The sequence below is a fragment of the Thermomyces lanuginosus genome (genome assembly GCF_041956635.1).
Source record: "Thermomyces lanuginosus strain ATCC 200065 unplaced genomic scaffold VTN49scaffold_42, whole genome shotgun sequence".
NCBI lineage: Eukaryota > Fungi > Ascomycota > Eurotiomycetes > Eurotiales > Trichocomaceae > Thermomyces > Thermomyces lanuginosus.
Window position 1 is genome coordinate 1,100,832 of NW_027192376.1, and position 24,551 is coordinate 1,125,382.

General features: G+C 53.1%; 11 protein-coding genes across 11 annotated transcripts; 5 read left to right on the forward strand and 6 right to left on the reverse strand.

The window, feature by feature from the left end:
* Nucleotides 1-192: 192 nt before the first annotated feature.
* VTN49DRAFT_7158 (uncharacterized protein) lies at nt 193-4,525 on the reverse strand (the record flags this gene model as incomplete). The annotated part of the gene is made up of 2 exons (XM_069415396.1): nt 193-2,751; nt 2,810-4,525. 2 exons carry the CDS (start codon nt 4,523-4,525, stop codon nt 193-195), a joined length of 4,275 nt encoding a protein of 1,424 aa, XP_069265198.1.
* A 1,429-nt stretch (nt 4,526-5,954) lies between these two features.
* Nucleotides 5,955-8,183, forward strand: VTN49DRAFT_7159 (uncharacterized protein; the record flags this gene model as incomplete). The annotated part of the gene is made up of 5 exons (XM_069415397.1): nt 5,955-6,089; nt 6,149-6,258; nt 6,315-7,062; nt 7,122-7,864; nt 7,919-8,183. The coding sequence occupies 5 exons, from the start codon at nt 5,955-5,957 to the stop codon at nt 8,181-8,183; spliced, it is 2,001 nt and encodes a 666-aa protein (XP_069265199.1).
* A 133-nt stretch (nt 8,184-8,316) lies between these two features.
* On the reverse strand, nt 8,317-9,426 carry VTN49DRAFT_7160 (uncharacterized protein; the record flags this gene model as incomplete). The annotated part of the gene is made up of 1 exon (XM_069415399.1): nt 8,317-9,426. The coding sequence occupies one exon, from the start codon at nt 9,424-9,426 to the stop codon at nt 8,317-8,319; it is 1,110 nt and encodes a 369-aa protein (XP_069265200.1).
* Nucleotides 9,427-9,723: 297 nt separating this feature from the next.
* VTN49DRAFT_7161 (uncharacterized protein) lies at nt 9,724-11,088 on the reverse strand (the record flags this gene model as incomplete). The annotated part of the gene is made up of 4 exons (XM_069415400.1): nt 9,724-10,139; nt 10,193-10,688; nt 10,748-10,864; nt 10,918-11,088. The coding sequence occupies 4 exons, from the start codon at nt 11,086-11,088 to the stop codon at nt 9,724-9,726; spliced, it is 1,200 nt and encodes a 399-aa protein (XP_069265201.1).
* Nucleotides 11,089-12,216: 1,128 nt separating this feature from the next.
* Nucleotides 12,217-13,482, forward strand: VTN49DRAFT_7162 (uncharacterized protein; the record flags this gene model as incomplete). Its single annotated transcript, XM_069415401.1, has 2 exons — nt 12,217-12,527; nt 12,588-13,482. The coding sequence occupies 2 exons, from the start codon at nt 12,217-12,219 to the stop codon at nt 13,480-13,482; spliced, it is 1,206 nt and encodes a 401-aa protein (XP_069265202.1).
* A 176-nt stretch (nt 13,483-13,658) lies between these two features.
* Nucleotides 13,659-15,950, reverse strand: VTN49DRAFT_7163 (uncharacterized protein; the record flags this gene model as incomplete). The annotated part of the gene is made up of 2 exons (XM_069415402.1): nt 13,659-14,303; nt 14,355-15,950. The coding sequence occupies 2 exons, from the start codon at nt 15,948-15,950 to the stop codon at nt 13,659-13,661; spliced, it is 2,241 nt and encodes a 746-aa protein (XP_069265203.1).
* A 400-nt stretch (nt 15,951-16,350) lies between these two features.
* On the forward strand, nt 16,351-17,222 carry VTN49DRAFT_7164 (uncharacterized protein; the record flags this gene model as incomplete). Its single annotated transcript, XM_069415403.1, has 4 exons — nt 16,351-16,446; nt 16,505-17,018; nt 17,075-17,105; nt 17,159-17,222. The coding sequence occupies 4 exons, from the start codon at nt 16,351-16,353 to the stop codon at nt 17,220-17,222; spliced, it is 705 nt and encodes a 234-aa protein (XP_069265204.1).
* A 214-nt stretch (nt 17,223-17,436) lies between these two features.
* On the reverse strand, nt 17,437-19,386 carry VTN49DRAFT_7165 (uncharacterized protein; the record flags this gene model as incomplete). The annotated part of the gene is made up of 1 exon (XM_069415404.1): nt 17,437-19,386. One exon carries the CDS (start codon nt 19,384-19,386, stop codon nt 17,437-17,439), a length of 1,950 nt encoding a protein of 649 aa, XP_069265205.1.
* A 1,490-nt stretch (nt 19,387-20,876) lies between these two features.
* On the forward strand, nt 20,877-21,992 carry VTN49DRAFT_7166 (uncharacterized protein; the record flags this gene model as incomplete). The annotated part of the gene is made up of 1 exon (XM_069415405.1): nt 20,877-21,992. The coding sequence occupies one exon, from the start codon at nt 20,877-20,879 to the stop codon at nt 21,990-21,992; it is 1,116 nt and encodes a 371-aa protein (XP_069265206.1).
* Nucleotides 21,993-22,237: 245 nt separating this feature from the next.
* On the forward strand, nt 22,238-23,113 carry VTN49DRAFT_7167 (uncharacterized protein; the record flags this gene model as incomplete). The annotated part of the gene is made up of 3 exons (XM_069415406.1): nt 22,238-22,275; nt 22,360-22,985; nt 23,037-23,113. 3 exons carry the CDS (start codon nt 22,238-22,240, stop codon nt 23,111-23,113), a joined length of 741 nt encoding a protein of 246 aa, XP_069265207.1.
* A 92-nt stretch (nt 23,114-23,205) lies between these two features.
* Nucleotides 23,206-24,471, reverse strand: VTN49DRAFT_7168 (uncharacterized protein; the record flags this gene model as incomplete). The annotated part of the gene is made up of 3 exons (XM_069415407.1): nt 23,206-23,354; nt 23,413-24,282; nt 24,354-24,471. The coding sequence occupies 3 exons, from the start codon at nt 24,469-24,471 to the stop codon at nt 23,206-23,208; spliced, it is 1,137 nt and encodes a 378-aa protein (XP_069265208.1).
* Between the last annotated feature and the right edge of the window lie 80 nt (nt 24,472-24,551).

Sequence of the window (24,551 nt, forward strand, 5' to 3'; positions counted from 1 at the left end):
GGGAATTCTCAGTTCTGTTCGCCCATGTCATACAAGAACATTAACTACCAGCACGATCAGAAACCCTGAGAGGAGCACCTATATAATTATTATTGACTACTATCGACAATGCAAGAAAAATGCAAGCAAAGAATGTCAGCAAATTCGAGAAATCCACTCTATCCTTCATTTCCATGCAAATGATAAAAACGTCTATGCCGATTTGGCCTTCTTCGACCCCTTGGTCCGCAACTTCATCAAACCATAAACCAAAGCATATGATGAAAGAACGAAGATGACCACGATGCCCGCATCGCGCCATCCATAGTAGTATTCCTTCAGATTGATGGTCCGGAGGTAGTCGCTGCCAGAGCGGTACTGACACACACGGCAATCGGACGTGGCGTCGGGATTGATGAGGTTCGCACCGGCGCCGAAGCCCTGCATGTAGCCCTCGAGGTACTGTCCGCAAGTGGTGCCGTTGGGCGGATTGAACCGGGCAAATTCGGACTCCGAGCATTCGACCTTGATTCCCCACATGTTGAAGGTCAAGAGGCTGCCCATCATGTAATTGAACGGATTGATCCAGTAGATCCAGTACCGCCAGAACGCCTGGATCTGGGCATAGGGCACTAGGACACCGCAGAAGGAGACGAGCGTACCGATGACGAACGGGTTGGCGAGCGCGGCGAAGACGGCGTTGGGTGCGTACGCCGCGATGAATTGCCCAATGCCCGTGTACAGGAACTCGTACATGAGCATGACGAAAAACATGGCACCGGCGCGGTCCGAGTCGGTTGTGAATCCGACCGTGTAGTACCAACAGACAAAGTACAGAACGGCGCAGATGCAGAGATAAGGGAACTCGGAGACGATTAGAGCAGTCACGAAGGCCTTCCACGAGTACATCTTGGACTTGCTCTCGCGGGTCTCGAAGATGTCGCGGCGCTCAATGAAGAGAGGTTGCAGCTGCGCGATGACACCCGGGGCCACGAAGATGAAGTTGAAGATGGTGAAGAGCCGTTGCTGCAGGTCTGCGACGCGGTCGCCGATCATCCAGAATGTGAAGCCGTTGAACAGTGCGGCCGTGATGTGCAGAACCACCTTGTTGTTGATGTAGTCGGTGTTGCGGAACAAGGACACTGTCATCCGCTGGGTCACCAGCTTGGTCTGCTCCCACAGCGATGTCGAGAACTCGCGACCATCGTCCACGGTCGCCGGAGGTTTGGCCGCCGCCTCTGCGATGATCTGGTCCAGTTCCTGCGTGACTTTGGCGCACTCCGGGGATTCCATCCAAATCTGAGCCCAGTCTTTACCCTGTGATAACGACCCAGACACCACATCGATCATGTGCTCCGCGGGATTGACATCCGGAGGGCATGGCGCACCGTATCGCTCAAAGTACGCCTTGACAGCCTGTCCGTTATCACCGATCTCACCAAAGTACACCGTCTTGCCTCCCTTGCCGAGCAGCAGGAGCGTGTCGAACTGGGCAAACAACTGCGCTGACGGCTGGTGGATGGTGACCAGCACGGCCTGGCCGACATCGGCCAACTTGCGCAGGAACCGCACCGTGTTGAACGCTGACTGTCCATCGAGACCGGAGGTGGGCTCGTCCAGGAAGATCAGAATGCTGGGCTTGGCGACCAGTTCGACGCCGATGGTGACGCGTTTGCGCTGTTCAACCGACAACCCGGCACCGACTCGACCAATGAGGGTGTCTGCGATGTCGTGGAGCTCCAACAGGTCGATGATGACATCCACGTACTTGAGCTTCTCTTCGCGAGGCACCTCGGGTGGCTGGCGGAGGAGGGCGGAAAACTCGAGGGCCTCACGCACGGTCGCATAGGGTTCATGCACGTCGAGCTGCTCACAGTAGCCAACAGAGCGCTGGAAGGAAACGGGCAATGGTCTTCCGTCCACCATGATCGATCCGTGAATGGTGCCCATAGTCTTGCGCTGGGCCAGGACGTCCAAGAGAGTGGTCTTTCCGGCGCCGGAGGCACCCATCAGTGCGCCCAGCATCCCGGGTTTAACCCATCCTTGCACGTTGTCCAAGAGTACCCGGTCTCCAGATGGGGTCTTGACCGTGTACGTCAGGTTCTTCCAGGTAAACACGGACGTGTTGCGAACGACATTCTTCTCAATGGCATTTTCGCGATCGGCGGCGGCAACCGTTGAGCCGGTGTCGGTCGCACTGCTCACCCCGCTCTTCTCCTGTGCCTGCGATTCCTCATCAACCGGCTGCCGAGCACGAACCTTCTTCTGCTTCTCGCGGGGGATCAGCAGCGACGGGCCATTCTCCGAAGAGGAGCGCCAGCGGGAAGTGAAGATGATCGTAATGGCGGCATACAAAGCCCACCATGCCCAGACGATGCCGAAGTTCCGCCATACATGCGCATGGCTGTACGACAGGGATTTCAGATAGCTGTCCCCAGAGACGACCGACGAGCCAGGCTGGGCACCTCCGACACCGGCGCACGCTTGGAAATCACGAAGCGCCGAATCCATGTAACCCGGCCCATTGGGGATGAGGTTGACTCCGACGCAAGGAATGGTCTTGCCATGGAGCTCATTGCTCAGCAGCGCCTCGAACGCGTACGCCAAGGGATCAATCCAGTAGATCCAGACGAACCATGGGTGCATCTCAGGCTTCTGGATCAGGTACCCGGTGTACATGACCGTTGCGGTGATGGCCAACCCGGACACCTTTGAAGCTCCATCAAACGTTTTGAAAGCCGCTCCAATGGCACGGAACATTGCCGTCATGCACTGTATATGCCATTAGTTTCATCCGAAATAGCAACGCTGGAAGAAGTCAAGCACCTACCATTGCGGCGGAGAAGACAATCACCCAATGTGTAAAGAACGCACTGGCGGTTGCTGTCAGGCCAACCATCCAGTACAGAATGATCGTAAATGTCGTAACTTGGATAAGGATGAGCGGAATATCCGCCGTGATCTGGGCGATGCAAAAGGCTGCAGGATGGTAAAAAGCAAATCCCTTGTGCTTGATGAGGACCGGACGACCGGTGAAGGACTCGGTGACCTCGCTCATGGACAACAAGCTGTTGAAGAGCAGCGAGAAGAATAGCGCGCCGGCCTTGAGGAACAAACCACCGCTGTTATCGGGAGCGTTGTAGAACAGCGAGCCAGCAATCAAAGCCTGAATGATGCAAGAGAGTTGTTTGATCACGAAGCTTGCTTTGTCACCCCAGAGAATTTGATACTGCCTCACGACTGCTGACCTGACTTGCGTAACAAAGTCGACTGTCAAGGGGCTGGACTTGGGCAATCGGGGGCTCTTCTCAGCCGACACTGCTTCGCGGAAGGCCTCGGTCCGTCGTTTCGCTTCCTCCGTGTTCGGATAGTCGTATTCCTGTTTCATGCGGGCGGCAATGGGCGATTTCTCGTACTCGGCCAGAACCATGTCCGCGTTCCGAGGGAAGGTGTATTGATGGCTTTCACGCACAAGTCGTTCTGTCGGCACCGTCACGCCGGTCAAGAAGTCGGCTACGTTCGAACCCTCTCGGCAGATGAATCCAAGGTTTTCCATGAACGGCCTCGCTTCCTTCATTGGACCGTAGTAGATCTGTTTGCCGCCATCCAGAACCAGGACCTTGTCGAACTGCTCGTAGATGCCGTTACCCGCCTGGTACAGAGTGACAATCGATGCCAAACCCAGAATATCCGTCATCGCTCGAATCGCCTTTGCGTATTCCAACGCCGTGCTGGCATCCAGTCCGCGAGTACTGTTGTCCCAGCAAAACACAGAGCCTCGGGTGGCCAGCGTCTCAATGATCGAAACTCGCTTCCGTTCACCGCCAGACACGCCGCGAACAAACTCGTTGCCGATCTTGGTGTCGTGCGTGTGCTGGATATCCATAGATTCCAGGAGGAACTTTTTCATCTCAAGACGATACGCCTCGGCCGAATCCACGCCGTCGGGAAGCTTCTCGGGCACCTTGAGCTTGGTCGCAAAGTCCATTGTTTGGCCCACAGTCAACGTCGGAAAGAAGAGCTCCTCTTCGGTGTTCATGACGATCTGGCTGCGGTAGCGGGCTGCCTCCTTGGCGTCCATCGAACCGTACCAGACATTGCCCTCGACTGATGCATATCCGCGGCGGCGATTGGCGAGAATGTTGAGCAGGGTCGTGCATCCCGAACCGGGTCTGCCAAGCACCAAGAGCATCTCGCCGGGCTTGACGCATCCATGGCTGTCACAGAGGATTCGCTTCAGGGGAGGCTTGGCCCGCGCTTCCTTGACGAGCTTGGGGATGTTGAGCTGCGAGACGACATTTTCATTGATTGCAGCTTCCGCGCTGATGACATCGACATTCACATTGGTCCATGTTACGCCGAGTTCTCGGGGCTTGAAGCCCGACCTGTCGTCCCGGGTTTTGAACTCCTGGACCTTGTGCTTCAGGTGCCACTCATTGTGTTGAGGCGATGAACCTTTGATCTCTTCAAAGGGTTGGATACCCGACTCGGATCGGACCGAGACGGTCTCGGAATCGGATGGCGTTGAAGCTACTCTACCGGCCATCGTGCTTGAGACCGAATGTCCGCTGCTTGGGGATCAACCATCTATGGGGGTGATGCCCCTTTTGTACCTCGTCCACAGGAGAAGGGTGATAGAGCATCTTGACAAGCCCTAAATTACGTCTTACGGGCGGACCAACCCGGAGCAATATTTGCCAAGCGCGTAATCGAGCCAATCTGATTCTATATCGGGTGGACATCCTTCCGACTATCGAGTTCTCCGAATGACGGAGATCCAGACTTGTTCTGCTCAAGCGAACAAAAACCCTAGAAAAACAGAGGGATCTCCCGAGTCCCGATCCTGTGGGGCATGGTGGACCAATGAAATGCCGGTACTTATAACGTCCGATTCCCGCTGAGTCAGCGATCTACGACTTGTGATTGGACGATCACTCGGCTCTCGGCGCTATATTGAGCGGTCGGTATCAAAGATTGGGCTGTGCAGTTGACGGAGATGTTTTTTTGCTGGCCAGATTTTGGAATTTTGCATGCTGTCAATCCGAGGAAAAATTATGATCGGTTAGCCGAAATGCAGCTGCCTGGCCCTTCAGGGGCTTGATAGGGATTGGTGGCTATTCCGACTGGAGTGTTCTGCAGTTGGATTTAGGGCTGTGCATTCGTATCTGATGAAGTTGCGTCGATGACCAAGCCTAGAAGGGAGCCTACTTCCGAGAAGATGAATTGTTCTCTCGTCTATACGGCGATGCTAACAAATTTTCTCAGTAGTCAATGCAAGCCATTTAGCCCGAGAGAAGCGAGGGCCATATTAACTGAATTGTTATACTTCGTAGGGAGTTATTCGGAAATTGATACGTGATCGGGGAGGTGTAGGAATTGTTAGGTCATCCCAGCAGAGTACGGAGTAGGAAAATAACAATTGATCTTCACGATTCATATGATTGATGAGGCTGATGTCACAACTCAGGAGTGACTCATCACCCGCAGAACTGTTTCATATTGATCGACATTCTGGAATCAATGCGGAGAACAGAAGACGTAGACACCGGAGCGGAACGGAGGAGGCTCTTACGAGTCAGCAAGCGTGATGTCAATTCCACATTCCAAACGGGCAAACCCCGGCTGTGAAAAGCCGCTTACTAAGCGGAAAGTTGTTCCAAATTACTGGAACAGAGCTCGTCGCATACCCAATTGGGCTACGTTAAGCGCGTATTTGATTAGTTAAGCGGAACGATTTTGTTCCGAGATCTTTACATCGAAAACTGAAGCGGAGCTTCCGAGTCATCGACGAGGCTTTTGTTTAGAACTTCAGGGCAGGGACTTTTAGATCTGTTCGGTTGAAGATGCTCGTAGATCTTTACGGCCCAGGAACCTGGAAGTCTCTGAATTCCGATTTTACCGCTGCAGTAGTTTGCTCATCATAGATGAGAGGCGGAGGAATGAGCTTGCTTTGGGCCTAAACTCCATTCCCCATCATGCAGTACCCCTCGCCAGCTTCGACTCCGTCTTCGGGAGACGGGGTTGATTGTCGAACCACGCCCGCTCAGAATAATGATCCCCCCAAGCGCAAACGAACAGCAAGGGCGTGCGATTCGTGTTATAAGCGAAAGGCTCGCTTTCCCGCGATCCTCATGCTCAGATGTGGCATTCCTCCTGACTGTCGTCCCAGATACAATGCGATGCCGTGAAGCCGCAATGCAACTGGTGCAAGCATCACGATCTGCCCTGTACGTTCGACCGAGTGATCGGAGCGGGCAGGAAGAAAAAGAACGAGGCAAAGTAGGTCCAGAAGAAATACTGAGTACAGGATGGAACTAATACTCGATAATTGCCAGACGAGATCTGAGTCTGTCTGAACGCATAGAACGAATAGAGAACTTCCTGGCTACTAGTAACCTCGATCAAGGACAGCCAAACGGCGACACTGCCATTCATATTTTATCCCTCGATGGCTTCAGCGGCCTGTATTCGGCTTCCGTTTCCGGATCTCCATCTGTATACCATTGCTCCCCCTCTCAACAACCATGTTCCTTTGGCAGGATGCATTTTGCTGGGTGCAACTTAGGTCAAATTAGCTCGCACAATGGACTACCACTGTTCTCGCCTGAGGGTCAACAATGGATCAAGGAAAAGACTGGTGAAGATAGCAACTTTGATATGCTGCAATTGTTCGGGCCGCTATGGCAGAATAATCGTCATTCCAATGGAGCCAACCTTCTGTCTCTGGGTGTCAATTCTGGCTCTCCGTCCGTCGAACTGCCCGATCGGGCTGCCGTGGAATTCTTTCTTGCCGGATTTACTAACTCGAAACTGCGCTCGGTGTTCCCCGTCCTTGATCCTGTTCTTTTTCAGGACACGTTAAATATGGCCTATGCACCCTTGCATGTTTCGGAGAGGCCCAAAGTGATGATGGCCAGAGCGGCAGTATTTGCCTTTCTGGCACTTGCTTCGGTTTTTGAATGTGACAGATACAGATGTACTTTACAAACAACCGCTGAGCAGTGTGCAAGCACATCATGGCACTTGGTAACCCAGTTTGAGCAGGCCTCGATGCTGGATGGACTGCAAGCAGCAGTCATGCTGGTAAATGCCTTGCGGGCCGTCATGGAACTAGCGTGGCAGTTGCTGATACTTGGGTCCAGTGCTTATTTCACACGTTCGTTGGAGCTTTCAAATCATCAGAAATTGTCTTGGCCGTTGCGTGCCGAGTTGTCACCATGCTTGGCGGCCACATAATGCAGCCTGTCGACCCAACACCAACCATGGACAAAGAAACGCGAACCAGAAGGCATATTCGAAACTTATTTTGGCTGTGTTATTCCATGGATAAAGGCATTTGCCAACGAACCGGTCACCCCCCTCTCCTTGTCGATGATTATTGTGACCTAACCCTTCCGACGCATTATACGGAGCTTGCGTACCGGCCACAAGACCCCCAGAATCCCAACCAGGAACCATTCGTACCTATGTACCCGCTGGATCTGAATCTCTCCATCATCCATTCCAGGGCACATGCTGCGTTGTATTCCTTCAAAGCAGGTCACAAGTCTGATGCTGAAATCCTCAAAGATATCCGAGAACTTGACGACGAACTGGAGCAATGGCGCATGTCCATTCCCGCGCCGTATAGGCCCACGCTAACCTTCACCCAAGACCCGGGCAAATGCAACAGCATGGATATGCATGCCATCGTCCTGCATCTCGCCTACCACCACGCCGTGGCGACGATTCACCGTGCCAGTGGGCGGTGTCGCGCATGGAGGAACTCGCAGAGCTGCGAGTTCGACGGCGTGACCTCCAGTCTGGCAATATCGGTTCAGGCGTGTCGCTCGTCACTCTACTGCCTCGAATCAACAGTTCACACTGTAGCTGCAGACTGTTTCTGGTACGGGCTCTTCCTCCTTAAGCAGTTTTCAGTTGCTAATCTTGGGTTTTCCAGGATGCTCCTCTATTACCCACTCTACGCTCTACTAATAATCTTCTGCAACATCCTTCGTAACCCACTTGATCCGCAGGCGGAGTACGACCTCGCTCTTCTCATGCGCGTTCCCCATGTTTTGAAAATGATCCGGACTCGTCGGTTGACTTTCAACGATGTTGCGCATACCAAACTCATTGATGATTTTGTCAATGAGCTGACACGACTTGGGAGGTGTGCCATCGCGAAAGCAAAAAGAGAAAGGGACTTCAATGGTGGTAACTAGGTACACATATCTGGTGTATGGCATGGAATTTGTATAGACTATTTTGGGTGGCGATAAACGGCGTTTGTGATACTCTTCTCTCATACATCCCATCAGGCCGTATCTGGCAACATTATGTACAGCTAAAACGAGATCAAGAGATAGAAGACGACAGAGCTCTCAGAATGCTAGCAGCCTCGGTCTGCGTATCTTTTACAATAGCCTCAGCATTTTTTATATCGTGGATCAAACCTACGCCAGCGCCGACGTAAGCCCCCAATCGACCATCCGGTCCATAGTTATTAGATCCAGATTTGGCTGCCTCATCGTGCAATTTCTTTAGTTCATCAAAGGGAACACCGGCCTGGTGATCACGGAAAGTCCGGTTGATGATCGCCCGTGGGCTCCACTGTTCCGGCCAGGTGGTGATCCCCCGGAGATGATTGTAGAGCTGCGTCCGGGTCGTGCTCGTCGCGGCGTCTTGAACGCGGATAATTTCCTGCTGATATCCAGCTGGGACATTGTTGTTCTCGACGGCGTTCAAGAACCTAGTTCCCATGACAACGCCGGATGCTCCCAAGCACAGTGCAGCGGCGGCACCACGGCCGTCGACGATACCGCCAGCGGCAAGCAACGGGATACTCTTTTCCTCTTTCCTGAACAATTCGGCAATTTCTGGGAGCAAGGTAGTCAGTGCCATGCCGTCGGTAGCACGGCCATGCCCGCCAGCTTCGGCCCCTTGTACGACGACGACAGCCGGCGGGCTCGAGCTCGCGATAATTTCGCGCGCCTCAGCCACCGTCCCGATCTGAATCCAGATCTCAGTATCCGGTGACGCGTCACGCAGGGCGCGCGACCATTCATCCAGTTCAGCCTGACCGTTGCGCGGCGCAAACAGCCAGACCACGCAGGGCTTGTGCTGCTGTACCGTGGCCGTCGCCGCTGCCAGGTCGTCCGTCCAGACCTGGAACCCGATCCCGATCGGTAGCAGCGCGTAGTCTGGCGGGAGACGGGCGAGCTGGGACCCGGAGGATGTGGTGTTGCGGGCCTTGGTGGCAAGGTCTCGCACTTTGTCCAGCACAAGTGTCCAGTCTTTGGGGTTGGGCCGTGGACCGATGAAGCCCAGACCGCCGGCATTTGAGACGGCCACAGCAAGTTCGGCGCTGGAAAGGCCGCGCATGGGCGCCGAGACGATGAAGGGGTTGGTGGTCCATGGGAAGCGGGCCGCTAGGGCCTTGGCCAGGTTCAATGATTGAGATGCCATGTTGGAATTGATTCTCAAACTATTAGTTGTTATTATTAGTGGTAGGTCTTGCGATGCGCCATACTGTGCCTTGTATTTGTGACGAAGCTTGGGGGTATACATAAATCTGGGGTAGCTTCGATGTCAGCCTCGGTTAACCTCCGATCGGGTGAGCTCATTGGTTTCCCAATCCGGTTATCGGAGCAGTCATCCATCTCTGCAATACGATCCATGATTATGACTCAGTTTACTGTCAACAAATAACATAAGGCTTGAGGTTCTATTGAGTTCCGATCGTCATATAAACCGAGCGTATGTTCACCATCCCTTCCAGGGGAGCCACGTCTCGCGGATAATATCCTTCTCATCAACCACATAATACACATGATACATTGCCGCTGCTATGCAGGCATGTTGCGTATACAGCAGAACCTGCTGTCCCACCTTGAAATGATCTGTAATTTCCTGCCTCGGCTTGCCTTCTTCCCCGGCCCAACCGATGATTCCGTGTTCTTGCGAAACTCGCACAATTGCCCAGTCCATTTTGTCCACCACGCGCGCTAGGCCGCTGATCGGCCCAGTCTCCTTGGTCAGGGCCAGAGAACCAGCGTTGATCAGCGCTTCATTCCGCTCCGGATACACGCTGCACACCTCCGTGAGAAGCCGGACGGCCTGGTCCGAGGTTGTCACTAAGCCGGTAGCAACCTGCTGAAGATCGTTGGCGGGGAAGTTTCCTGCGGGGTTCGATTAGTCGGTGCAACCTGTTGGATGGAATACCAGAACTCACCGGCATGTAACTCCAGTTTCATATTATCCGACTCGAGTCTCCGTTTCAATCCCGCGACGACATGAGCCGTTGGCGTGGAGCCAATGCTCAGAACCAGACCATTTTGTTTCGAGGCAGCATCAAGCTTGCTTGCAGCGGTAAAGACGCCGTCAAATTCCTCTTCTAGTGCTTTGAGAGCATCGGGTACATTTTTGCTGGCATATGAGTGACCAGCGTGGCAATAAAAGCCGTAGATAGACACCGCTGGGGACTTGCTAGCACGGCTGAGGAGCGCATCGAGGCGTGAGGATTCTTTGGTCAGACCGGCCCGGCGGGTCCCGACATCGATCTTAACGAAGACATCCCAGGGCGCTGTCCGCCCGGTTCGACTAGCGTATTGTTCCAGGATGTCAATGTGGTCTTCATGGTCTACCATGAGCACAATGCGGAGAGACTGTTTAGTAAAGGCATCCAGCTCCGGCAGAGCAGAAGGGCGGATTGGTAAACTGTAGAGAGCCTGTGGGTGGGTGTCAGCTCGAAAATACCAAATGATGCTTTACATCACGGGCACTCTACCTCATCTAACATTCCCTCCTTGACCAAGGGCAAAACTCCACGGATCTCTGCGAGCGTCGACGCAACAATCTTGCGATACTTGCCGCCTCCGAGCATGAGGCGCGTGACCTCGATCGTCTAAAACGCGACACCGTAAGCATTTGCCCGCCGCACAGGAAACTTGTACGGACTTTTAACGTCTTCACATGAGGTCGGAAATCAATACCCAGCTGCTCAACATCGGCATGTAGGCGTTTGATATTGTTCTCTAAAACCGGCCGGCTCACAATGAATGCCGGAGTGGGGAGGTCAGAGATAGGTCGGTTGATGTAATTTTGATGAGTCGACAGTGAGATATCCATGGTGAATGTTTCAATTTCTTTCAGGCTCAAGATGACAATCTACGATTCCATGAATTATCTAGACTGTCCGTAAGTCCAGGTTGATATGTGTTCTGTTGTTGTTTGGGATAGATCGATAATGAGGGGTGGTTACATAATGCATGCCCACGATGCGTGGGGGTGGGGACTGCTACAGTAGCTTTCGGATCAGTTCCGGACCGCCGGTCCCTGAGAGATGAGGCGGGACGTCATTTATTTTTGTAGCTAACCAGAAATTTATCGTGAGAAATCAATTGCCGTGCTAAGAAATTTCATAGTCCAAAATAGTTAGAAATCGAAAAGAAGTCCCGGCCTAGCCCGTCAGCTGCGGCTTCATATCGGAAAGCTCCGAGTCACTCCTCCCCATACAGTACCAATCACTCGAGTTGGACAATGCATACCCAACTGGCGGTAATTGGTCAGTCAACAGCAGAGAAGCTGATTTCACACGCTACTTCCCGGGGATCTTCCAGAAGTGATCCCCGCCAAAGGAGGCTTGCGATTTGGTCATAGGGCTTCTGTGTCACGTGACCTATCCGTCAATGAAATCAGGCTTCTAGTCTGTCACGTTCCTCCGTTTGATTGTGTAGATATGGTGGATTGTGGAGAGTTATTAAGCATATTTCGATAGGATAATGAAGATTGAGATTGTATGGTAGTCTGTATGTGAGCATCATTGTGGTCTCGTTTCAATTTTGAATCGCCTACCGGGGAGAATTGCTCTTTGTCCTGCTGTCTCGGCGCTTAGCTGGAGAGATGATGTTCTATTGTTTTAAATCAGTTTCTTTCAAAAACAAGGGTATTATGAATGGCAGTGACATCCGAAACATGAACTGCGTTGGAGTCGAGACTAATCTCATGATCAGCTGGCTTCTTTGTTGCATGAAACACTCTGAATTTCAAAGAACTCCGCGGATTTTTCTCCTGACAGATAAAAGGTCGATTAGCAGTATGATAAGACGGATAGACGACTTTTTCAGGCTCCGTCGAGCTGCAGAGGCGTAATGTTTGGCTGATTTCGAAGACTCGTCGCATATTCTTGACCCGATACTACTGACAGTTTTCTCTGAGGGATGAACTTAATAAGGAGAGATTTATTCTGAATTTGAAATGGTTCATTTGGCTAGAACAATTGCAACGGTGCTCGGAATTCTGGCCGTGCCCGCCGTGGGCGCAGCGTTGGAAGGAAACCGAAGCCGATTTTCGTTATTCATCGAGCAAGTCCATGCCCCGATATCCCGTAGGCATGGAGGTGATCATTTCATCAGGAGCCAAGAAGATGGCTTGGGTTCCTTGCGTCGTCGACAGCGCGGTTGCTCCCAAGCTTCGACGTACCAAGTCCCTAACGATATTTATCTTACCCCAATTAAAATTGGTGACTCGATCTTGAACATGCAAATTGACAGCGGGATGGCAGATTTGTGAGTTTTTCTCCCGTTTTTACCTTTTGAGATGAACCTTTTCTAACAGGGATGCTATAGATGGGTTCTCTCTAAAACTGCCGTAGGGAACGATACAACACACCCGTACTACGTCCCCAGCAGTTCGTCCTCACCCGTTGACTCGGATGGCTGGAAGCTAGGCGGAAAACATTCTGTCGGCGGGGATACCGTGACAGGAAGTACAGTCATGCAGGACCAGGTTGAGCTCTCCGAACTAAAGTACCCACGGCAAGTGATCCTAGTAGCCGACTGGGTGTCTGACAGCTTCCTGACCCGACGGCCCTCGTTCTCCGGGTCCGTGGGGATCGCGCTTAGCTCTGACACCGCTGTTGGACAGCGCAGTTTCTTCGATAATGTCGCGCCGCAGCTAGACGAACCGGTCATCGGCATCGCGATCCGTGACGGCGGGCAGCCGGGAATCATCGATTTTGGATATACCAATCCAGACCAATACGTCGGCAGCCTGGCCTACATCCCCGCAGACACGACGGAGAGCAAGTGGAAAATCTCGACGGAGGGCTACACGTTTGGTGGCGGGTACTCAACAATCGAGAGCCGCGAGGCGACGATCGAGACCAGCTACACCCTCCTGCTGACACCGAACGAAGTCGCAGCAAAGGTGTACTCCAATGTAGGCATCTACAGGAATGAGCCGCTCCCAGGTTACTACGTTCCCTGCGATGCCACTGTGCCAGAGTTTACGCTGAATATTGGCGGGGTATTCAACGTGACCATACCCTCCGAGCATTTGAAATACCAACCTGTTGGCAACAATGAGTGCTACGGTGGCGTGCAGCCGTCAAATGAGGAGTACTATAGACTCGGTATCACGTTCCTCAGATCGGTGTACGTGGCATTTGATATGCGCGGGCCGAGCGTTGGGTTTGCGCCTCTGAGAGTTCCTGAAGCCAAGTCATCGTCCATGCCTTCATGACGGACAAACATCTTTGAAGTCTGGCAAGCTTGGTTTTTCTGCTATTGTGGCGTTGAGTATCGATGGTGGCGTCGGATTTTCATTCGAAAGATTCAAAGGGCGTATTTGTACATTGGCAGTGGTATATAAATAGGTAGTTGTAACTAGTTTGGTCATTCAACACGTAAGATTGCATGTCAGCTCTGTCTCGCCTTATGTAATCGTTCCCGAACCCATTCTACCAGGATGCCAATGTCTTCTGTGGTCTCCAGTACAAGGCGTACTTCCTCATGAAGCTTCTGCATCTCAGGCGTGGGCTCGGTGCCTCCTTGCATAACATTATCATTATCCAACAATCCAACAACCTGGTTGACTTTTATCCGGCCGTTTAGTCGAACTTCGAACTGAATCGATACCATCGTAAATGTCCGCGCCGCAGCGTCTGGAATGGAAATCAAGAGCATAATCAACGGGGCCTGCCCGTACAGCGTGCGGAGCGTGATATCTACGCGGGCATCATCCGGTTGCGTCCCGTCTGATCGAAGACCGTAATCAAGGCTAAGTGGGTGATTCCCCGTTTCGGAAAACGCGTCTGTCATTTGATGGTCGTCTGAGTTCTCCTCTAGCAGATGATCGAGGAAGTCTTCGTTCGGGTCGTCGTTGGTCAACACGGTTATTTGGCTATCGTCCGGAACTGTCTTCCCAGATATTGTTGTCGAATTGCCGTATATCTCCGTTGATTGACTGACTTGATTGCCCGGAGGAGTTCTGCTCTCTTTCGATTCCTCAGGAGCAAAAGTGTTTTGAATCAGAGAAGTCACCAGTCCATATTGCCGCAAAATCTCCGGACAAGTCAGCCGGCGACCAAGGAATGACTGCGACTGCAAACTTACCGGAAGGATAGCAGTGAGCTGCCGGGGGTGGGAAAAGGGGAATTCAGAAAGAGTTCTGCCGGGAATAGCCTCAAAAGCCTGAAAAGTGTAGCTATGATGTCTGTGGATTGGCCGTCCCTCTGCATCGAACGACACCACACTTTTCCTCCGGCTTCGAATCCCTGTTTCCAGTGTCTCACTGGGAATAGCTGACCCATTAACATCGTTCGGGACCAGGAGCGTATCATAAACTACCACACGGTATTCCTGTGGCACGGCGAGCCCTAGACGTCGATATACCTCAGTCGCTGCCAGTAAAGGCACATCGACCGATGGTTCCAGCTTGGCAACGAACCGCCGGTGTTGTGGGCCAGGTTCAGCCATGCCACTGTCGAGAGCCATGGAATCGCTTTGGTTGCCATTTCCCGGGTCAAGCCAATCTATAGATGCTGTTGCGTCTGCTTCGTCGCTAGTATTCGTCTCCATAGAAAAGACACTCGGTCCGACCCAGTCTTTTGACACTTTCAACGATGGGAATCCCGCTTCGCATTCGATCATGACGCTCCGAAGCTTGATTTGGTCAGCCTCAGCATCCTCCTGCGACTCGTCGCCATCCACATGCATAGCATCTGGGGAATGTCTCCTTTCCTTTGCATCGAGGAGCCGATGCCGATCCACCCAGTACTCTAGGCCCATACCTATACGGCGTCCTCTGTGCAAACTCGGTCGCCCTATCACACCCCGGCAAAGATGTTCGTAGGTGCCGCGATAGTTACCTCGTTTTGTTTCCTCCTCCCAGATCTTCCGGAGACTCTGGTGCAAGCCCTCGATGGCCTCAAAGCAGTTCACCTCCTGACTGAGCTTGTCAAGTCTCGCCAAAACACTCAGATTACGGTGGAAGCTCTTTAGTGACTTCCAGGCATGTCGCTCACGCTCTTCCGGAGACTGTATCAGATTTCGCTTGAGAACGGCAGTGGCCTCCTCGCGGCGCTCGCCCTCTTGCGCATCGGGAGTAGCATACGCTAGTCTGACATCCTTAACGTTATCTTCGCCGGGATAAAACTCAATCTCAAGATCGACCAAGTTTCCCGCAATATTGAGGCTATCCTCTTGCCATATCGACTCGAACCCGGTCAACTGCGCCAGTCGTTCTACAGCCTCCCGGCTAACCCCTCTTCCGTGAAGGCGCGTTGCCAGAAGCTGAACAGCTTCCTCAACGTTCTTTTTCCGCTCCTCGCCTTGGTCACGCGCTGCGCCGCCTAAACCTAGAGTTTGTATTCCTAATGACTGGATATCTCCATCATTAATACCAGATCCGAGGCCATCCTGACCATTCGTGGCCGGGCTCAGGCCAGTGTAACTGCCCAGCGCGAGCAGCGCGGATGGTGAACTGAACGTGACGGGGTCATCAAGACCTGTCGATGCTGCTAGCGGCGTCGTATACGGTTGAGATGATGTACTCGGATGTTGCCCAGGGGCGTGACCTGACGCGGACGGAGTTCTCATCGAGGGCGACTTGTGCGACGGGTGTCGGCCCATGGGCGCCGCAGATGGGTGGGGAGAAGGCGTAAGGTGCGTCGGAGTCGCACCGGGATTGGGTCTAGACGGCGTCGCCATGTTTCCTGCCGTGTGCTGAAAATCGAATCACCTTTGGGAAAGACCTGGAGAATGGAAAATGGGCAGACAATGACAGGACATGGATTTCTCCGGACTGGCTAGTGGCATCTGGGCTGGACAAACGGGCAGCACACGGGCGCAAACGATGGCGGCGACACAGATAAAGGGTGCGATTAGAGATTCATGTCGCAACTTTAAGCTGCGACGAGCAAAATGAAGTAGATTGCCCGTCTGGTTTGGAATTGGGATTGCAACTGGAGCTGTTCAAGGCAAAAAGATCGGAGGAGCACGAGATGTTTGCATTGTTTGTCTAGAGCTTCAACATCTCATAACGTCACTGGCCTTCTGCGACTTCTCTCGACGCTCATTGTCAAGGCGCATCTCTCTACTCTTCTCGAAAATGGCTTCATTACTAACGCGAAGACCGCGTGCGCTGGGTTGCGCGCGGTGGATGTTGTATCGGCCCGTGTCGACTCTTCCGGGCAATCCTCATATTGTGCGAAGCTCTCTATATCCCTAGAAGCGATCAACCATTCTGTCGCTAACTGCCTCAGTATGCGTTTCCTGATCCCTCAAGGCCCGGAAACCACATCTTGTCCCTCCTGCCCACGGATCCCCCGAAGCCCGAACTTGCAATTGGTACTACATCGAAAGTCCCACCCACGCCAGACTCTTTCGAAGAGAACCCGACCTTCCTCCAGATCTTGCAGGAAGTACTCTCGGAGCATGCGACCAAGGATCCTGAGGTCCAGGCTCAGGCAAAAGTGATGGTATCCACGGCGGGTGCGAACCTTGGCTCGGGGGGCATCTTCTTCGGTCCGCAGCGCAGTAGGAATAAGAGAGGGCCAGGGTTTGGCACAGGTGGTGCAACAGGGGGTGATTCGGCCGGCGGAGCCAGTGGGCAAGGAGGCGTGGGCTCTGGAGGTCGGGGAGGCTGGATTCATGTGTCGGACAGCCGACGACCGCCCGAGTTTGGGCGCATCGCTTGGCCGGAGGATATCTTTGGGAGTTTGGAGGTAGATGGGAACGGCAATTTTGTCGGGGAAAACGGGAATTATCAGTCTAGCGGTGTGTTTTTATGTCAATTGCGCTCCGGCGAGAAGATGATACTGATTGAATTGCAGGCACGTATCGAATTATCACACGGAACGGAATGTATGTACTCTATTTCAATGGTCACCGCGGAATAGATCAGCTAACCTGAGCAGTCTGGGTCTGAGTCCCTTCCTCAGAGAAAAACTGGTCGAAAAGTTGCGAGAAAAAGCAAAGTGACTGTACTTGTCCACAAACCAAAAGCCTTTGCGAAATTCGGTAAGATATATACCTTTCTGGAGGAATTCCCGAATTGCTGACATCGTTACACGAAGCGGCACTGCTTGTGAATTGAGCGTGTCATGTATGCATAGAATTTTTTTTTTTTGGCCTCTGTATAATGCATCTATCGGGTACTGTATCAACGGAGCATGGTCTATAATGCAAGATTTTATCAATTTTTGATGCCAATCACCGCCAGATTACGTGGTGACTCCGCGTAATCAAACACCGACTCGACCCAGCACTCCTTGACCAAGCCAGATTCCATATGCTCACGGAGGAACTGCCATCGGTCAACCACAATGAGGGCCTCACTCACCATCCCACTGAATGCCATGAGGCTCCAAACCAGACTAAGGTTCTTCCTCGCTGGCTGATAATCCTCTTCATATTTTTCAAGTTCCTCGGTCGTGATACTGTCGTGGAGCTCCATCATTGCTTTCCCGTATACCGGGTCCTTCGACAGCTTGACCATGGCTGCCTTTGCGTATGATGCAAAGTTCACGTAGGCTGCCTTGCGCAGCGACCCGACGATCAGCGGGGTTCCAGACCGATCGGACCCGTCGCCGTCCTGCTTGCGTTTGAACGCGTCGAGGCTGGCGGGCGTCGGTCGCTGAACAACGCCGCGATCAACAAAGACCCGCTGCAGCACCGCACGGTAAAAGTGCCGCTTAAAGAACTCTTCGCTCTCTTCCTTGACCCAGTTATACGGAGCCTGGAGGGCCATCGTGCGTGCGGTGATGTTGAGCCTGATTCCGGGCCCGTCGGGGTGTGGGTACTCGGCCAGCCGCTTGGACATGGGGAAGCCATGTGGATCGTACGCTGTGGATTCTGCGACCAATCGAGGATGCAAGGATCGGAGCTCTGGAAGCTTGTATGTAGGAGGCCCGAGGCGTTCCGTTACGAGATTGTAGCAACATCCGATCATGGCGACCGCAATAACGGACGGATTCAACACCAGAGACCGCACTCCATGATGGACGAGATTTCCGCATGAATGAAGCGACACGACCATCACCCGTGCCTTGCTTGGCTTCTCATCGCCTTGCTGCTGCTCCTCTGTCGTCACTTCTACCGTCTGCCCGTTGGGCTCAGCAGAGTCCTCCGTGGCAGGGGGTTCCACGACATGGCGGATAATCGGCTCAAGGTATCCGTCGGTGATCTCATGCTCGATGTAGTCCATCGATCCGTGAGGCATCTCATCTTCGGAGTCATCCTTTTTGCTGTGTCTTCCGCTCAGCCGATCCGGAGGTGGGGCGATGTCCGAAGGATCCAAGTTAATCCCACTGAATACAGTAAATACGGAGTCTTCATCTTGCGGTGGAGCGGGAGCAGTGTCCGGCGTGCATGCCTGGCACTCCTCCTCCTGTTGTTGTTCGGAAGCGATTCTCCTTTTGCTCTTCTTGGCTCGTTTGATGACGACCTTCTTTTTAGCCAGCTTAGCCTTGACATCAATATCCTTAGCACCGCTGACATTCGCGTGCTGGCGCTCGATGGCGATGATATTCTGATTATACGACGCTGCCAGCGTACGGCCAAGATAATTTTGCCCCGATCCGAAGTCAACAATATGAGTTACGGGTTCGCCGCGGGCCTCAGCCACCGTGGCAGTGAGCGAGTCGACATATTTGGCAAAATGCTCAACTTCGTGCCGCTTCTTCGTCGTCATGCCCAATCCGATGCGCCGCGGGATCGCGCTGTGAGTGGATGAGGACGACTTGGTCTGGGGCACAAAGTCCCGCCGCAACGTGTGGCGGCGAACCTCTCGGATGTACTCTAGCAGGGAGCGCGGTGGAACGGGCCCATTCCTCCACGTTGTCTGCGAGGGCGTGCCGTCAAGCGCATCATTATCTTCACGGCTGCAATCGAACGTGGACAGATCCTCTCGCAGCAGTAGGTGCAGGATGTCGTAGACATCGTGGGCGTCGAAAAACCGCCTCCAATCTTCTGGCAGCAACGTCGAGTACAGGTCAGGCTCTCTGGTCAGAAAGTCCAGGATATGGACGCCGCCGCACAGATTGATAAACAGCTGATTTGACGTCGAAAATGCCAGCAGCGAGTCCAGATAGGTGTCAACGTCCTCCCATTCCTCGGGGAGGGGGAGGGGATATTTGGGGGCCATTCGCACAGGACCGAGGTAGAATCAGCGGTGTCAGCCAGCGGTCGCAGGCATGGCGGATTGCGCCGACACAGGACACTGTCTCCAGCGGCGTCCTCGTACTAGAAACGAGCGTTCGTATTGTTATCAACGTCTGCGAAAGTTTGATCCATCAATGCAAGGCTGTAGGAAAAAGAAAATCGTACGCTGACCAATTAGATTTGCAAGCTCACTCGCCTGGTATTTTCTGGACAATGATTGGCCCGACCTTGCAAAATTTGATATTCAAAATCCCACTCTGGACGAACTAGCGCTGTTTAAAATCACAGAAATCGAATGGGATCAAGCTTAGTTAATCGTCGTCCCCAAACTGCCCGAGGTCAAGAAATGAACCCCACGAAGGATCTGCGAGTCTGGATGCGGACGACAGTATCACAGCGTGTTGGCGAAGTTTGGGATATTTTCGCCGTTGTGTACGACTTCTGACGAGTCCCCTGTCATGACTCCATGCACAATCTCCGTTTCGGCTTGAATCGAAGCTTCCCCTTGCTTCGTGTGATTGGTGTCCGATGGGGCTTGTAAGCCCTAAATCCGGAGTACGGAAAGTCGGAAGCGCCGCCCTAAAATGAAGAGATAAGATTTTAGCACCAAAGGTGCTAGAACACGACGGAACCAGGCGTCGAACCGGAGGTTGGAACAGGGGTCCAACGTTCCAAGAAGCCCAAGATTTTCCCAAGCCCTCTAACTAATCAATCCAACCCAAACATACGCCCCGGTTTGCTTATCCCGAGGAGCCGAAGGGCTGAGGGTCCCTTCTCATAATTTAGGCCACTTTTTTTCTGCACCATGTGCCTTTTGCTTAGCGTGAACCAGGATAATCACGACGACCCTGCCCACACCCCCCCTAAATTCTAATGGCCGGCGTTTCCGCTACCCCCGATATCTGGCTCCATTTGATTAAGATCACCGTACTCTTCGTTTTCAACGTCGCGACGGATCTCGGGTGAAAATGTGGAACGTGTTGCATGGCTTGCCCTGATGTATACATATTGTACATGTCCCGCTCGTGGGCCCATCCTTGAATCTCGAACGTTTCTTTGCAGCAACGCACACACACACACACACACACGTGAGTGCAGATCTCCCGATTAACGTGTCTTGAGACTTGAGTGCGGGTCCTGGAAGGGGGGTTGCAGAAGGAATCAGCAGTGTCCACGACAGCCCATCTGCACCTGACATCTCTGCTGGACTTGTGACGCTCGGCGTTCTTCCAGTTTGGTGCCCGTTACATTGGTGTTCTAGAAAGACGCCCAGTCCAGCTTCTCCAATAACCTATTTTTCCGTATCTTGCTGTCTCGTTGCCCCATTGTCGACAATCGATGCTGCACAGCATGGCCGTCTAAGCGGCCGCATCATCGCGGGCATTTTGAGATCAAACGTACAACCCTATTACGACCATTCTTTGGAACTCATAAGGCCATCCCACAACCCGAAGAAATGATAATCAGATCATCATGTCCGGGGCTGGTCCGCGTATATTCGGCGGAGTGCCGGACGTGCTATTTCAGATCCTCAGTATTGTTGATGCATCGATGATACCGACCCTGTGTTGCCTGAACAAAGCGACATACGCGACGATAAAGGAACATGAGATGTTGATATGCACAGCATTCCTACGCAACCACAGCTCATTTCCGTTGGATTGGATCCTGACGATGGATCCGAGCACGGGAAAGCCCGCGCCGGTCAATTTCATCAACCTTCAAAAGTTCATGTATCGCCAAGATACCGCACGAAGGCTGGCGTCGCGGGTAGCCCGGTCCGGCTGGGGCGCCTGGTGGGCGATCAAGGGTTCTGGCGAGATGGATGCGGATGCCGAATTGTTTAGACAACGGGTGGAGCGGGGTCTCTACGTGATGTTCCAAATGTCCGACATTGCTCGGGAAGTTGAGCGCACAAATCCACGGACGCCCTCGTGCTATGCTTGGTTACACCGCGATATCCTCTGGAGCTGGCTCCCGTGCGGTGTTGGGCGGCCGCGACGGAAACAAGCGTGGTGGTTCCCGCATCATTTGGGACACATATCCGCCGTTCTAGTCCGTAAAGCACAGCAGCGCGAGGTGGGCAAACGACGATGGCTCTTCCGGCAACATCTGGACCTGGAGCGACGGGTAGACTTTCACATCGCGCTGCGCATGCTGCAGCAGTTTTTGCAGACGATCATCTACGCACACTGCCCGGATGACGAGCAGCGAACGGTGGCGGGAAGCGCCACGAGTTCAAGTGGCGATTCGGACGCAGACCTGGTGATGAGTTGGTTCCTCCTCCGACAGTCGTCACATTCGCTGTCGCGCATCTTCCTCGAACTGCCCGATGCGCGATGCTGCAGCATCGAAGATCGCGCCCGTCGAAAAGGCAGTCAGGAGTGTGTCTACTCAGAGGCTCTGAAAGAATACTGGACAGCATGGCGAGGAGACCCAACGCTGGACTGTCGACGCTGCGAATGGTATCTCCGAAGCTGGAGTACGGATGGAATTCTGAACGATTTTTTTGGACAGCATGCATGTCAACTGGCACGGGACTGGGTACGGCAAATGCGAGGAGAGGGAGAACTGCTGTTTGACATTTGATGACGTCTCTTGCGTAGACTTTTTTACGATCTGTATGAGTATTTAGAGCTTATGAATGAGAGAATCTCGTCACGATTTCAATATTTCCGTATTGGGAAATTGCCTTACTCAAGAAATCTCGGCCAATCAGACGTCAGTGTATTAAACGGTCTTGGCATCTCCAGGCACTCCTATCATCCTTCAAGTGAGGCATCAACATCGAACACTCCGAAGGGCAGAGACCAAAGGAGGTACGGGAATATACAATGACAACGCAAGAAGATCCTTTTCTCCAAGTACAATCGTGCGTTTCCTATCTCGCCGACTTCTATCCCTTCAACCTTTTTTCCTTTTAGCTCTCCAACTAACCAAACGTACCCTGTTATAGAGAAGTTCTTTCCACCCTCCAAACCACCCGCCCCCTATTCTCATCCTTCCTACGCATCCGATCACTAGCCGCAACAAACCCGCAGAACCCAGAACTTCAGCAAGCCCGCGCTGAGCTCCAGACCACCCTCCATGACCTCGCCGCGGACGTCGCCGATCTCCGGGAGACCGTGCATGCGGTCGAGCAGGATCCTTACCGGTTCGGGATTGAACAGGATGAGTTAGAACGACGGAGGAAGTTTGTTGAGGAGGTGGGAGGGGAAGTGCGACAGATGCAAGCAGAGATTGAATCATCCACAACAACGTCAGCAACAGCAGCAGCATCAACAGGAGCAACGACATCCCTGCCAAATCCATCCGAGTTTGATGAAGATATTGATTCGCGAGGTGATTATTATGCGTCGCTGGAGCAGCAGCGGCAACATGAATTGCTGGCCTCCCAGGATGAGCAACTGGATGGTGTTTTTAGAACGGTCGGAAACTTGCGTCGTCAGGCGAGCGATATGGGGAGAGAATTAGAGGACCAGGCTGTTCTCCTGGAGGACGTGGAGAATGTCGCTGATCGAGTGGGAGGGAAGCTGGCCTCCGGGATGAAGAGGATTCGGCATATTGTACGAAAGAACGAAGGTACGATTCAACTTCTACGAGTCCCGGGCTTTTTTAGACTAACGGGAATAGATACCATGTCATCATTTTGTATTGCCGTACTCTGTTTCGTTTTGTTTTTGCTTTTGATCCTGGTAATCGTGCTCTAACGGGACATACATCATTGCTTTTTGGGGGGCGGGGGCAGCATGGGTATAAATAAGGGCGTTCGGTTAGGGTCATGTTCCATCAATTGAAGATTTCAAGTCCGAGCCTTCTTGCGCGGCCGCTCATTGCTATCCTCCTTCTTCTTGCCCTTGGCCTCCTCCTCCTCATCATCATCCTCGCCGACGTCCTCCATATCCTCATCATCGAGGTCGTCGAGGTCAATCATGGTCTCAAACGATTCCACTAAAGTAGACATTAGTCATACTGAACTTCCTCGGTTATTCCGAAGGAATTGACTCACCATAGTACTTCAACGCACTCGGCCACAAGTCTTCGGCAAGCGACGTGGCGAGTTCCTCACCATCAGCGAAGATCTCAGCGGCCTCGAGGCTGTCCTCCTCATCATCCTCATCCTCGTCGTCGTCATCATTCTCTGCTCCGTCGTCCACGGCCTCACCCTTGAGAAGCTTCTGATATCGCTCCTCATCTTCCTTCCGCGCAGCCTCGGACTGCTCTGCCGTCACGTCGCGACCACGGTAGCCGAACCAGGCGAAGAAGCTGAGACCCACGGGACTCTGGCCAGCCTCCGGGTGGTCATCGTCGTCGGCCTCCTCGTCCTCGTCGTTAGTGACGTTCTCCGCCTCGACTTCCTCGAGCTTCTTGACCAGCGCCTCATACTCAGGCAGCTTGGTGCGGTCGACACCCTTGTTCTTCTTCTCCGCCTCGAACAGATCGCAGGCCGCATCCAGCAGACCCTTGGTCGGATCCATGCCCTCCTTCCAGTTAATCCGCACGGGCTCCGAAACAAGGCCCTCCCAGGTACGCCGCTTGCCCTTGGCCGTCTTGGTGACCTGGTACCGGTAGTAGAAGTCCTTGACGATCTTGGCGTTTTCAAAGTACGGGTTCTCGTCGCCCGTAGCGAACTCGAAGATGAAGCGCAGACTGCGCGGCTCGCCGTTGCCCTGGTCATCAACCTCGAACCGCTCCACGGTCAGGTTGCGCAGGCACTCGCCAAGGATCCCCGAGTCCGACGGCAGGATGTACTCATCGATCTCGGCGGGGGCATGGGAGAAGACGCGCGGCCAGAAATCAGTGTCCTGGACTTCCTTGGACGAGATGAGGGCATTGCGCTTCTGATAGAGCGGGCGCATGGAAGGAATCGACTTGCGCACTTGTTTCGTTAGTTTCAATGCATTTTTCCCGCGCGCCCGAGTCGCACAAAGCTAAGAAAGGAATACTTACACTGATCCAACTCGGCGCGCACAAACTCGCGCTCGAGCAGTTCAATCTGGCGCTGCGCATCCTTGGGGATGGAGGGCACCTCGATGCGCTCGCCCAACGGCTTATCGTCACCGGCCATGATTGATGCGATACCAATTGTCCGATTGAATTGACAGAATCAGAATAACTAATAAAGACAGAAAAGAAAAATTCTTTCCT